Raw genomic sequence first — 15,255 nt, 5'->3', positions numbered from 1 at the left:
ATCTTTATAATTGATTGTATTTTTTATATTCCACATTACATTTTCAAACATTATTGTGATTTTTTTTATTGCTTGAATTTTTTGCATAAACATCACACATTAAAACGATATAAAAAATAAGCATGGTATAAGAATTTATATCCTTCTGGTATAAAATCTCCTTCATACGAGCATAGAAGTCTATTCCAACAGTAAAGGCAAAGCCTTTCTACTGCACTGCATTGCCCATGCATCCTCACTCCAGCCATGACATAATGCAATTCAAAATGGCTACCAAGCCTTCTGTGACACACTGTAAAAATGTGCTGTTATAAAAACAATAAAACCACTGGTCACGTTTTGACGTTCGAAGAAATGCACACAAAATCCGCCGCATCTATCCGCCAAGTGAATTTGTCACGGGCAGACACTGCTGTGCTAGATTTGCTTATTCACGCTTGAACAATACACCCAACAGACCCGAATGGCGTCCCTAAGGTGCCCCTGAACGTGAATTTCTGACAGCACAAATTCGCATTGACGGGCGTTCAGCCAATGGGAGCGCGGCAGTCGTCTTCTTCAGCCAATCACATATGAGTATTAAGGATCAGTTTGAGGAACTCGGCCGATATTCAGGTTCTGGGGTTGTATTTTCTGCATAGCGTTTCCTGCCCTGGTGCATGGTGGTCGAATGAAGGGATTGTTGGAAAATTTTCGGAGGTTAGTATATAAATGTGTTTTTACCCAGTGTGCCTTATTTCCTCAGACGCCACTTGGCCGGAGAGTGCGGCGATGGAATTGTGGTGGAAGTCTATGTGGGATGCAGAATGAAATAAACTAGTGAAAATGCATCGGAAGCGGTGTTTTATTTATTAAAGGCAGTTGGACTCAGGGTTGTAATCGGTTGCAACATTGTTACGTTCCGACTGTGATTGTCAAGTTACCGCAGCAACGAATTCAGTGTGAGCTAACGGTCGTTCCTTTATGTTTAAACGTCTTTATAAGGGACAGCCAAGTATTGCTTTGCGTTAGTTTGGGAGATGGCATAGTTATATGAATCCCAACGGCGATTTTAGTATGTAAACATTAGGAAACGACAGAAGTAAAACGCGAGCATTATTGTAGCATATTTGCTAACGTGTGGAAGAGTTAGCATGACAGATGTCCTGTCAACGTATAAAACTAATAATTTACGAAAAAACTTTTGCCGGGCTGCCTTTGCATTCCTGCCTAAATGTTTATATAACCCTAGTGTTATTGTTTACAAAGTGGTTTCGTAGCTATTTGACTAAAATGGACATTAGTGATGAAATGCCCGCGTTAACAGTATTTGTATTCCATACTCGTGCCGAATCTCAAAATGTTTATTTTACCATTTGAGAAACATAACTCTTTTTGCAGAATGCTATCCAGTATATTCTATGGTAGGTTGTTTTAACATTTCCTTTTTTATTTTTATTCCATAAAATAACTATTTTTGTGTTAGCACTTTTATTAGAATTTTTTTGTATAAAAATAATATTCTAATAGTGACAAGTAATATTCCATTGTTACTGGTGACAAATTACACATTTTTGCCATTGAATCCTTTGGGGATCTGTGGTTTCCCTATTAACTTCTGACTAGTAGGTATTGTAGTTATTCTGGTATATATTTAATTCTATCACTACTAATTGAATTTGAGTTGAATTACTGAAATAAATTAACTTTTCCACGACATTCTAATTTATTGAGATGCACCTGTAGATACTAGAATGTGTTCCATTGGTACAAGTAACATGATTAATATTACTAGAAGAGTCGTTAGTGAACCATAACATCATGAGTCGTAAGTATATGTAAAGTAACAACGCAAAATTTTACATATAAAGCTGAAAGAGATACTAGTAACTACTGAAATTTAAACAGTATCTAAGAAATAATTCCTAGTTGTTTAGGTTATTAGTTAAAGTAGAAATGGTACCTGTGACATTTGGACTACTAGTCAGTTGATATCTGGACTAATATTGGACTGCTACTAGTTGATATCTGAATCACAGATGCACAGTCACAATACACGGTCATAATACATCTACATAATTAATAAATAAAGTATTTTTAAATTGTGAAAGTACTAGGACAAAAACAGATACGAGTTCGTTTTAAGAAATGCATATTAAAATGACTTGTTATAGGACATGGACAACATGAGCAAGTCACACAAGAACAGTTCTAAACAATACTGTATTAGTAATAGTACTAATATTGACTATATTTTATCATTTTAAAAATATGTAGGAATCCTTAAAAATTGGGCCATAGAGGAGGAGTACTAAAGCACAAAACCATGATCATAATCAATGACTATAAGAATATAATATCCTGCCATTTTTTCAGTTTATGTTTACAGTATGTACAATGAATATTGTTAAGGTAATTGTGAAATACATTTAGGGACATACAAGTAGTTAATGGACTGTTGGTCTCTTTTGTAAAATAATAAGAGTACTAAAAAAAACACCAATAAATCAAGGCCTCTGATTGCCTCTGGGTTTTAACTGTAAATCTTTAATGGTTGTTGGTTGGTTTGTACAGGCAGATCATGCTCTTAGCCCAGGTGAATCGGGACACCCAGGGCATGGAGTTTCAATGTGTGGATGGGGACCCGCAGCAGGTCACCCTTTGCCTGACGGAGGCAGTAACAGTTGCAGGTGAGATGGATGTGTATAAAATCTATGCAACAGTATTATATTTTGTTCATAGTGCAATGTAGACTCATAATGGCCAACTGTAACTACACAGATGACAACATGGAGGGAATGGACACAGTGAGTTTGCAGGCTGTGACTCTGGTGGATGGCTCGACAGCATACATCCAGCATAGCCCTAAAGGTATTGTAACTACACATTTAGAACTACCTTTTGTCATGCATTAGCTAATACTCAGGTTGTTCTTCTGTCTGACTATTTCTATGCAGAATAAATGTAAGAAATATAATGCTAAGACATTTTATTTACTCATTTGAGGATGTCCTGCATTCCATTTATCATACAAAAAATATTGTGTAGTTACAAAACCTGCACAAATGTTCTTGCTTGGTCACTATTCAAATCTTACAGCATACAACAGAAATCTCACAGAAAATAAAATAATGGAAGGACAAGTGATTCAGCTGGAGGATGGATCTGCTGCTTATATCCAGCACCTACCAATGTCTAAAACAGGTATTTCATATGGATTTCATTCTGATAGATGCAGCTTTATGATCAGTGACTGTCTAACTGCAATAGATAAGACATAGACAACTTCTGTGTTATAAAGACCACACAACGTTTGCCTTTATGCTTTTAAACTTATTTCTTAGGTGGAGGAGGATTGAGACTAGAAGATGGGCAAGCTGTGCAACTGGAGGATGGAACAACTGCTTACATTCATGCACCCAAAGGTCTGTCTCTTAAAAAATCTATTACTGTATATTGTGTATCATACAGACACTATATTCTTTTTTTTTTAAATCCTTTTCAGCTTAAAGGAATAGCTCACCCAAAAATGAAAATTTGCTGTAAATCTACACATCCTCAGGCCATTCAAGATGTAGATGAATTAGTTTCTTCATCCGAACAGATTTGGAGAATTAATGTGTTTGTAATTAACAAATCCATTAAGATGTTTTTAACTTCAAACCGTTGCTTCCGGTGTCCTCTATCCATAATATTGTTTTTTCAAGTGAATTTTTGGGTGAACGATTCCTTTAAATGTTGGATTCGTTATCAAATGAGCAAATCTCCATGAATTTCATCTTTTTAGAAACATATGATCAGGGCGGTTTACAGGCTGTTCAGCTGGAGGATGGCACCACTGCATATATTCAACATATGCCTCCATCTAACACTATCTTGGCCATTCAGGCAGATGGTACTGTAGCAGACTTACAGACAGAGGGCACAATTGATGCTGAGACCATCAGTGTGCTGGAGCAATACTCTGCTAAGGTTAAGATCATTACCCTGTCACTTATTCTGCATTCTTATTATTTATCTTGTGTTCATATGGTTTAGTTCACCTATTCTTTGTGTTAATTCATAAATTAATGTGTAATGGAATGCTAAGCCAATTTAAACTTGTGTATATACACTTTGTGTAGTGTATATGAAGTTCCTTTTGTTAATTTGTATCATATTACTGTTCATGTTAGTTTAGAGAAAGCGTTAAGTTTATGTAAATTTACCCTCAAATCCATTTTAAAACATGTTTTTTGTTTTGCAGATGGAGGCCACAGATTGTAGTACTGGGTTACTTGGTCAAGGGGACTCTGATGGTGTGCATATGCAGGTACCGTCTCTACTGACACTATTTTCTACATTTATTAAATACGGAACTTATAAAATGAATACTTTGCATGTTAATGAAGCAGTGACCCAATTTTGTGTGCTCAGATTGTACTGCAGGGTCAAGATAGCCGGTCACCTAGAGTCCAGCATGTTGGGGAAAAGGCCTTCAGATGTGAACATGAGGGATGTGGCAAACTCTACACAACTGCTCACCATCTGAAGGTTAAATCATGCAAGAGAGAAGAGATACAATACACATATTTCACAAAGGCTTTGTGTTTGGATGTGTGCTTTGTCTCTGTATTAATTTATCCACTTCTGGACTTTATGTGGCTTTCTAAATATTTTTAGGTACATGAAAGATCGCATACTGGGGATAAGCCATACATTTGTGAACATATGGGTTGTGGCAAAAAGTTTGCAACAGGTAAAGATTTTTCCAAAAACAATTTTTTTTTTCTCTTCCAACTTTTTTGCACATGCATTTTTATTTTTATTCCTGCTGTCTTCAAGGGTATGGTCTCAAGAGTCACGTCCGAACACACACTGGAGAGAAACCATATCGCTGTCAGGAGCTCAACTGCCTCAAGTCTTTCAAAACCTCTGGAGACTTACAAAAACACACAAGAACACATACAGGTGTTTGTCATATTTAACTGGCCTGTAATAATGGTTTCATCTAGTTTATAATATTAAGTTGTCTTAAAATTATTTGTAAAATTTTGCTCTGTTTTTAAATTTGTGATTTATGTTGCATAACTGTTCATTTTGTAGGCGAAAAACCATTTAAATGTCCATTTGAAGGCTGTGGGAGATCTTTCACCACATCCAACATTCGTAAAGTTCACATCCGTACTCACACAGGCGAGAGGCCGTACTACTGCTCTGAACCCAACTGTGGAAGGGCCTTTGCAAGTGCCACCAATTACAAAAACCACATGAGGATTCACACAGGTACCTGTCCTATCTGCTTTAACTGCTTCCAAAATCTAATAAAGCATACATTTGAAAGAAATCAGAAGCTTCAAGTTGCAAGCATTTTTTTCCCACAAAAATAAGGTATAATTTCACACCATAAGCTCAAAAGTATGTTTGTCTTGTCTTATTCAGGTGAGAAGCCTTACGTCTGCACTGTTCCTGGCTGTGACAAGCGTTTCACTGAATACTCCAGCTTGTACAAGCACCATGTAGTTCATACACCCTGCAAACCCTACAACTGTAACCACTGCGGGAAGACGTATAAGCAGATTTCGACCTTAGCCATGCATAAACGGACAGCGCACAATGACACCGAGCCCATAGAAGAGGAACAAGAAGCTTATTTTGAGCCCCCAGCAGGTCTGTTTACTTTGAGGTTGTCTGGCCACAAACAATGACCATCTTATATTGATTAACTAAAAATTAGAATTTTGAAATTGCATCTTTTTCAGAGGCCATTGATGACCCTGGGTTAATGTATACTCCAACAGTGGTGGAAGATGACTCTGGGTCTGAGCAGGTGTCAGGATCAGAGGTCATGGGACATCAGCATGTGGCGCTCATATCTCAGGATGGCACACAACAGGTCAGTGATGACTTCCATAAATGTCGACCACTCTATTGATCACACACAATATCATCAGGACCTATTTTATTTCATACTTAAGTACTGTACTTAGAATTAATACTCCTACTTCATACTACTGTAGTACAAGCTATGGGAAGGTAGTTGATATGCAGTTATCTTCCAGGTGAATACTTGTCTTTTCCCTCTCAGGTTCTGTCTCAAGCAGATATGCAGGCTATGGGAGGCACGATTACCATGGTAACACAAGAAGGAACCACTATAACCATCCCAGCACATGAAGCGATGCTTTCCTCAGGGGGAGCACATTCTGTTACTATGGTGTCTGCAGATGGTACAGAGGGACAGGCAAGTGTTGTTACTTTATAGGGATAGTCCACCAAAAAATGAAAATGTTGTCATCATTTACTAGCCCTCATGTTGTTCCAAACCTGTATGCATTTCTTCCTTCTGTGGAACACAAAAGAAGATATTTTGTAGAATGTTGGTAATCAATTACCATTTCAGAATTCTGTTGCATTTTTTGTCCATATTATGGAAGACAGTGGGACCCGAAACTGTTTGGTTACCAACATTCTTCAAAATATCATCTTTCTTGTTCCACAGAAGAAATAAATGCATACATGTCTGCAATGACATGAGGACGAGTAAAAGATGACAATATTTTGTTTTTTTGATTGGCCTATCCCTTTTACTAGCTTGTGTACTACCGAGGAGCTCCATTACTTAACTAAATGCACACAAGTTGAGCTTATTGTGTAAAATGTTTATTTGCGTTTTAGGTGGCTATTGTGACGCCAGATCTGTCTGCGTACCAGACAGAAGAGGGGGAGCTCATACAAGATCAGGAACAGCATGTGGTTTCCACAAGCCCACACCCAGTCACGCTGCTGGCTACTTCTAACGGCACACACATAGCTGTGCAGGTATAGAATATATACACTCACGTTATGGACTCTTCCTCTTACAGTCACATTAACATGCACAGTTAGGAGGGGTCGCAAAAGCTTAAATCATGTGTTTACTTTGCCTGAGAGTAAATAATAAAACCTGCAGTTAATGCCGTAAACCTTTAAGCTAGAGCTGCACGATAAATCGCACGCAATATTTAATGCATTGCGATTTATCGTGCAGCCCTACTTTAAGCCCCTTTTAGGGTGGGAATATGAAATTATTCTCAAAAGACTGTTTGTTGGGGGCTTGCAACTTCTTTCCATTAGGTGTGTGTTTTTAGGATGTGTGTGTTAATGATGTAGGTCTCAACTGAATTGGTATTGTGGTTCTGTAGGTCTAACGTTTGGAAACTTTTGAAATAAAATGCGGTCCGCATCTCAGCATGATATAAATTATATTAAACTAGGCCAGATCAAATGTATTTGATACGCTGCATTGCAGGCATTCCTTTAAAAAACAAAAACTTTTTACACCAAAGCTACGTGTTTTTTCTTCTTCTGATGATGACTTGAATGTGCATAAATGGGATTTACAGTTTTATGAATCATTGAGAGAAAATGAGTACAGAATGGGTGTGACAGTAAACTAAAAATTGATATAGGCCTACACAAAATCGGTCACCAGTTTTATGCTCTAATATCTAAAATTGTGGCTTCTAAATAACACTTTTAATTAAGCATTGATTTCAGCTCTTAGTGTAATAATAGCTGAAATCAGTAGCAGAAAATTTTCTAATAAGTATGATTAGTAATTGTATCACTTGTCTTTTTTGATTAATGGAGAACTAATTGAGCAAACTGGTCTAGTCCAATCAACCTTGTATTGATCTTTACACCGATGTGCCATTCATTTCTGATTAATGAGCCCTCATTACCAACAAAGTGAAGTGTGTCATTCTCTAGAAAAGTGAAGCCTGTGTTTGGTGGTTGGTGCCATTGACCAATACAATTTTGAAATTATTTGTTGTACTACATCTGCAAACATTATTTGTTTATTTATTTATTTTTCACTTTTCCCCCTTAGCTCAGTGATCAGCCTTCTCTAGAAGAAGCCATCAGAATAGCATCAAGAATACAGCAAGGAGAAACCCCTGGCATGGACGATTAACTCACGTTGTAAAAATTATCACTGTGAACTAAACGTCTCAAGGGTCGGTGTGTGTGAGTGAGTGAGTGTGTATGTATGTAAGTCTGGGTATTGAAAATCTGTCAAGCATCATAGTTTTTCATATGCTGATCGCTATATACCAAGAAGATATTTTTGTGTGGATATGTACATAACTGTTTTAAAAGTAGAGTTTTTTCTGTATATATTTGATTATGCTATTTTTTGCAAGCTGTTAACAAAAGGTCTACAATTATGATAAAAAAAAAAAAATAATAATAATTTCATTGTATTGTGTTCTTTGACTTAACATCACCCAATAGAGTGCAGTTCACAGATATTTTAGTTTGGAGCACAACAACGATAAACTTAAAAAAAAATTTTAAAAAAAACCTGGTAGCATTAATTGCTATATTAACCATATAAATCCTGGGTACTTTCCAAACATGGTGGGTTTTATGTACAATATACTAAGAGACTGGAAAGTCCCATTAATATGTTGATGTAAAAAATCAATAGTGAAACTAACAGGCTGCTTATGTGATTGCTATTGTTAACGGATTGCCAGTCAATTCTACTGTAGAACCTCTGCTATCAAAACAAATCCATGTGGCGAATTTACACTACCATGAAAACACTAACAAAATTATTAATCTCATCAAATATAATGCCATGCAATTCATGTAACGTGTTCCTGTGTAACCAAGAACGGATCACAATGTGTCATAATGAAAGCTATCTTCACTAAAGCACTCTGATCAACTCCAAGATCAAACGAGACCGTTACACAAATGAAAGAAAAGCATTCGCGCCAAATTGAGGTCACAGTCCGTGGGCATTTCGAGGGAGGGACTTGCTGACGTACAGAACCTCCTATCTTTTAAACTTTGGAAGTTGGCGCTCATTGGTACATACCACGTCACATGACCAACGGTCGCGGGAAGACTTTGACCACGCTTGTTGGTGGGAGGAGTAGCTCGCCATTCAAACTAGTTTTGTAAACATTGTTGTCTTAAACGATACGATTTTGGATGCTTTGACATGTTTTGAGAGTTTGACCTTTTAGTTCGGCGTCTTATATATCGCGTAATTATTATTAGGAATTTATTTTTTCTAATTCTTTAGATATCAGTTGGAAGTTTGTGGCGCAGCCATTTTTTTCCACTTGAAACGTCGCAGTGGACGCTGGTTAATACGATTACAACGTCGTTATCAGTTTTTATGCGACTTAACTGAACTTGTTTGGACTTGTCACGGAGATATCGTTCAGCGAGAGAAGATATTTTCCTCGGATAATGTGTAGCTGACTGTTTTCCTTTCGAAACAATTTGGGAATCACATCGCCGTTTTTTGGGACTGTTCATCAGCGCTCGGGTTGTTGCATTGCATGACCCCTGTTAGATATTTTTATCTAAACTACATAATCTCTGCCTGATTTGCCAGCCACTTGGGCTGTTTTTTTTTTTTGCCCGTTTTCTTCACAAACTTGCTTTGTGTTTTTTTTTTTTTAAGTTATCCTTTTTCAAAAATTGAACTTTTGCCTGTAAAGATGAGTTTCGTTACACGGAGGCACGGCAAGTCTCCAAATCTTAAACCCGTTCGCCAAAAGTTGCAGTTTTCGGCCAGTGATGGTGAAGACGACAGCACTGAAGATGCGAACAACAGCACCGGGGCCGAGTCGGGCTTCACGGAGCTGGACTCCCCGGTGCCCGTGCGGCGCAGCAGCGATAAGAGGCCGGAGGACCTGGGCGGCAGCAGCAGCCCGCTTAGCCGAACCAGAGACGACGACGAGTCCTGGGATGAGGAGGGATTCGGCTCACCGTCTCGCGCAAAACCAGCTTTTTACTTGAAAAGCTCTCCATCGCCAAGAAAAAGTCCCCAGGCTTACGACAGTTCACCTGAGAGGAGTTACATTCAAGATGACATGGAAGGATCCAGCTCTCCTGTTCCGGACTGTCCTGATACACCACCCCATAAAACCTTCAGAAAACTCCGTCTGTTTGATACCCCTCACACCCCAAAGGTTTGTATTCACTGATATACAAAAATCGAAATTGTATTTTCTGTTAACTCAGAAAAAAATGTATTTTGACTACGGCTTTACTTGAATACAGAACGAGAGAGAAAATTCTTTTTTTGTTTACGTTTGTATCATTAGTCTTTTTTCCCCCTAGGTTATTGTTATTGTTCGAAAATAAAATGAAGTTATGATTTGAAAAGGCAGTCCTGAGCCTTTACCAGGTGGATGAGTTCACCTAGAGTGACCCAGATGCTGGACGAAGTTGTGTAACATCAGTGAATCAGTCTATTGATACCAGCACATCATTACATCATCTGAAATGTGTAGTGTTCGGGCTTTCCCCTGTTGTTGTGTGTTGACTTAAGACAGTTCCTTCTGCTGTGATGTTTGCTTTAGGAATGCTTTATTAAATGAGAGTTAATTATGCATATCATTGTATCTGCAGAGCTTATTGTCGAAGGCCAGGACGATGGCATCGACAAGCCGGAGAGTCGCCCTGTTTTCGAATGTGGATTCTACGAAAGGCTGTCTGGATATAAGACGAAACCAGACACCTCTAGTAAACATCAACCCCTTCACACCAGACTCCATTCTGGTGCAGTCATCGACAATACAAATAAACAACAGGAAACGAGCACACTGGAATGAGTATGTTGACCATAGTTCAAACATGTCTTTTCTAGCATTTTCTTGTCCTTTTTTCCCTAAACAAGTTACCCTCTAGTTTACGGACTGCCGTGAAGTAGTTTTAATAGAATGAAACACTATGCCCATCTTGGACAGGTGTGACACAGGTTTGCAGGACCGATCGTTAAATCCGTTTTTACTAATTCTGTTCCAAGACAAAAAGTTGGCGAGGAACCAGTCCCTTGTGTTCGCTTACTCACCGCGCCATGTGCTTAGTCAGGCCTCTCTGCCCCCTAGTGTTTGATGTCTGTATTTACATCCTTTCTTATAATATCTTTTCATTTTGCAGCTCATGTGGGGAGGACATGGATGCAAGTGATCCTGAGATAGAGTATGAGCTCATTCCTCCCTCAAAGGTAAAATTTTATTAATTAAAATTGTGAATTGTTTTTATTGACGATTAGTTTTGTGTGTTTTTATCTAATGAAGCACTGAAATAAATTCTTGACTGAAGCTGAAATGAACTGCTTTTTAAATCAGACTTTGGTCTTTGATTTTTTTGTATGTCAAAGATTCTGTTTGGATGTTAAAGTCAGTTTATAGCCAGGATTTTAAGCTTTGTAACACTTTTTTGTGGCAGGAATTTGGATGCATCCCTACTTGACTTTCTAGTTCAGTACTGGTTTATTTTCATGTTTAGTAAAAACTGATTTTCCCCACAGAGGATCACTATGATGGAGAATAACATGATGTCCAGATATGCATCTGAATTCCATGAGCTGGAGAAGATTGGATCTGGAGAGTTTGGTTCTGTTTTCAAATGTGTCAAGAGGTTGGACGGCTGTATCTATGCCATCAAGCGTTCTAAAAAGCCCTTGGCAGGCTCTGTGGATGAGTAAGTGAACAACATCTTTTTGAATACTGTTTTATACTCCGTAACACCAGCTATTAAATGGAGATTCTTAGTGCTTTTTATTTATTCCTATGAATTCTACCCTAATAGGCAAAATGCACTTCGTGAGGTATATGCACATGCAGTTCTTGGACAGCACCCCCACGTGGTGAGGTATTATTCTGCTTGGGCAGAAGATGACCACATGCTGATCCAGAACGAGTACTGCAATGGAGGAACCCTGTTTGATGTTATTGCTGAGAACAATAGACTCTTACACTTCCTGTCTGAGATGGAGCTGAAGGATCTGCTGCTGCAAGTCTCTCGTGGACTCAAGTACATTCACTCTACAGCACTTGTTCACATGGATATCAAGCCAAGTATGTATATGCTCATCACACCCTTTAAAATATCTTTTTGATGTATTTTAGAGTTATAATGTCGTAATTTATATATATATATATATTAAAAAAAATTTTCAGGCAATATATTCATTTCACGCAAACCTGCTGCCACCGTAGAGGAATTTGAAGACGAAGAAGATGGTCCCACCACAAGAGTAGTGTACAAAATAGGTAAGATACTAAAATTGCATCCCCAGATGATGGTAAAGTTTTATAGAGATTTGGCTTTATGAACTGGGCAAGATTTTGACAATATTTTCTCTACCAGGTGATCTAGGTCATGTTACAACGGTTACCAATCCACAAGTTGAAGAAGGTGACAGCAGATACCTGGCAAATGAAGTTCTTCAAGAGGTAAACACCTTTATTCATTTTTGGTCTTAAAGAAATTTCTGGCAGGTCACAGTCTTTTGTCATGTACTAATTTTGCTGTTCTTGCCCACAGGACTACAGTAACCTGAAAAAGGCAGACATATTTGCCCTGGCTCTGACTGTAGTCAGTGCCTCTGGAGCAGAGCCCCCTCCCACCAATTGAGAAAAGTGGCATAAAATCCGACAGGGCATCCTGCCCCATATCCCACAAGTGCTTTCTCAGGAATTTTTAAGCTTATTAAAGGTAGGGTTTCTACTACAAATCAATCCTAGATAGAATTAATCATATAAACTTCTCTCTTAGTGCTTTCAATTTCCGCCAGAACTGCATTGATTGGTGTCTTGAACGTTTGATTAAAATGTGCATATATCCTCCTTACAGCTTATGATCCATCCTGACCCGACACGGCGACCCTCAACCTCTGACCTCATCAGACATCCCGTTCTTCTGACTGCTTCCAGAATGAGTGCTGACCAGCTGCGTGTAGAGCTCAACGCTGAGAGATTCAAGAATGCACTTCTGCAGAAGTAAGTCATATATTCTTCCATTTATATGGACAGATTTCATGCTTAATTTAGAAGTATTTTACTTGTTATAAAAAATATATATATATTTTTTTTTTTAACTGAAATAAGAATTCTGGTTTTCGTTTCTCAGGGAGCTAAAGAAAGCTCAGATGGCAAAGGCTGCAGCAGAAGAGAAGGTTCTGTCCACAGACCGTGTTCTTACACGTGCCACAGTCCAATCCAGCTCCAGAACTTCTCGGCTCATCGGGAAAAAGATGAACCGTTCCGTTAGTCTCACCATTTACTGAACTGAACCCCAGATTAAGGAGATGACCAGTTCTAAGTGGGAACTACAGTGGTGCTTATCAAAGACTTGGGAACACAGACAGTTTTGTCTGTAGCCAGAAGGATGACACGGACTGTTTTGTGACTTATAGTGCTTATACTGTTTGGTACAAGTACCATTGTCTTTACTGAAGCTTGGGTCCTTCTGCATTGTATTGGCACTCTGATAACATAATGCAGATCTGCATAACCATTTAGGTTTGCCTTCTCAAAATCTCTTAACAGAATTGCCTAAAGATAGACACATTTTTAGTATAGAAGTATAGTATAGTCTTCCTAATCTTTGCTTTAAGTTCCATAGGTAAGGATCAAAATGGTCTCCCTGCACTTGCTTTCTCAGAGGTGCAGTGTTGCTCTACCAAATGAGAGATGTGTGCCTCTATTGAGCCCTGATATGTGAATGTACCAGATCAAAGATTTGTGCACCTTACTGCCTGTGATAAATGCCTGTTGGGCCACAGAAGTTGGGGCTTGAGTTGGATTGCCATTAAATGAGCACTTTGGAGGCAATGGTGAGCTTGCCACAGAAAACCTGCTGCTATTCATGTTCGTCTGTATCCAGTTAGGGTTGGAAGATTTTTTTTCTTTACTTTTAAATCATTTTATCCATCCAAACAATATTTCATAATCTCATCATCATAATAGTGTTTGTGCTCCAGTAACTTTTTTTATTTTGCAGATTTTAAATTCTCCCATTTTTTTTGCTTTGCCCAATCTTGTCAAATCTTGAATTTAACCATGCTTAAAACTGGAAGCAAATGATGATTTAAATGTACACATGCCTTCTAAATCTCCAACCCTGTTTGTAGCATTAAAACAATCTTTGTCCAGTTCATCTGATGTCCTTAGTTAATAATGTATAATTCTGACTTTTGTGTTACTTCAACTACATTGATGGGTTACTGTTTAGATTATTTGGTCTTGTTAATCCTAAAAAACTTCATTTTGTCTGTAAATACGTTCATTTTAATAAACTGTTTTCACCTAAACATGCCTAGTTTGATTTATATAAACTTTAATAGTATGCCAATTTGCAATTACTTTTAAGGGAGGGGCTGAGGGGGACTTTTTTTTCTTCTTCTTTTGAGTAGTTTGAGGTCCAGTCGTTTGATGTTTGTTTCGCACAGCCCGTCGCCTCAAACTCGGTTAACTTGCATTAAAACTATTTGTGATTTAAATCTACAGTAAGGTGAAAAATGCATTACTCTTTGTGGATGCACAGTCACATTCTGACATAAAAGGGTAATGAACTGAGAAATTAAAATTCCCTTGATGTTTTGACATGTTAACTGTACTATAAAAACATCCTGTAAGTTTCAGAACTCAACTTTCTCGTTAGTCTAAAAACAGCTTATATTGAAGCCAATCTGCTCAAACGACAGGTTGTGGAATGTGCCACTTTATGACTTAATAGTGTGGCTAAGCACCGCCTCCGCAGGCCTGCTTCTACATCACTGCCTGTTTAGCCCCGCCCACCGATTCGCGTAAATAGTGTAAATCAGGGTTGTCCAAACTCGGTCCTGGAGGGCCTGTATCCTGCAGAGTTTAGCTCCAACCCTAATTAAACACACCTGAACCAGCTAATCAAGCTCTTACTAGGCATAGGAACTTCCAGTCAGGTGTGTTGAGGCAAGCTGGAGCTAAACTCTGCAGGACAACGGCCCTCCAGGACCGAGTTTGGACAGCCCTGGTGTAAATAACAAGAGATGCAAACACAGGTCTATGCAGAAACCAAACGATAAAGATGCTCCGAAGACAACAAGCTGTGGAAAAACACAGGCTTTGCATTGCCTTCCTTCATACCAGTAGGCGTTTCCGAGTCTATAATTCGCCATGCCTATTTAAACAGAGCGTTCAGATGAGGGGGGGTCAAAACAGGACAGAAAATAGCCTATTCCAAATTGTTTTTTGATGTAAAAATCTTGATACCATTATAAGTGAACCACTACGGAGCCCGGGAAGTCACCTGTAGGAGAACAAAAAACAATCCGTCCCCTCAGTTTATAAACCGTACTCACGAATTCTTAAACTGTTCCCTCGGTTTAACAAATCGTGCCCTAATAGTACACAAACACAGCTCCAAAACTGTAAAAGGTTATTTAAAAATAAAGCATTCATGAATTATTTTATGACAAACATTTTACTGTCTTAAGTGCACTCATTTATTTAGCCTATA

The 15,255-nt window shown here is 38.3% G+C and overlaps 1 protein-coding gene and 1 pseudogene across 1 annotated transcript; both read left to right on the top strand.

The window, feature by feature from the left end:
* The first annotated feature begins 605 nt into the window (after positions 1–605).
* LOC107672322 (zinc finger protein 143-like) lies at positions 606–8,186 on the top strand. The gene is made up of 16 exons (XM_016465468.1): positions 606–699; positions 2,554–2,669; positions 2,761–2,850; positions 3,079–3,183; positions 3,324–3,404; positions 3,767–3,951; positions 4,226–4,291; positions 4,396–4,512; positions 4,642–4,717; positions 4,804–4,929; positions 5,065–5,244; positions 5,401–5,628; positions 5,721–5,854; positions 6,047–6,202; positions 6,637–6,780; positions 7,832–8,186. The coding sequence occupies exons 1-16, from the start codon at positions 671–673 to the stop codon at positions 7,913–7,915; spliced, it is 1,917 nt and encodes a 638-aa protein (XP_016320954.1). The 5' UTR covers positions 606–670; the 3' UTR covers positions 7,916–8,186.
* Positions 8,187–8,855: 669 nt separating this feature from the next.
* Positions 8,856–14,057, top strand: LOC107672328 (wee1-like protein kinase 1-A; annotated as a pseudogene).
* Positions 14,058–15,255: the final 1,198 nt, after the last annotated feature.

The sequence above is a fragment of the Sinocyclocheilus anshuiensis genome, unplaced genomic scaffold (genome assembly GCF_001515605.1).
Source record: "Sinocyclocheilus anshuiensis isolate Anshui unplaced genomic scaffold, SAMN03320099.WGS_v1.1 scaffold997, whole genome shotgun sequence".
Lineage (NCBI taxonomy): Eukaryota > Metazoa > Chordata > Actinopteri > Cypriniformes > Cyprinidae > Sinocyclocheilus > Sinocyclocheilus anshuiensis.
The sequence above is the reverse complement of the archived record's forward strand: the minus strand, read 5'-3'. Positions and strand labels throughout refer to the sequence as shown.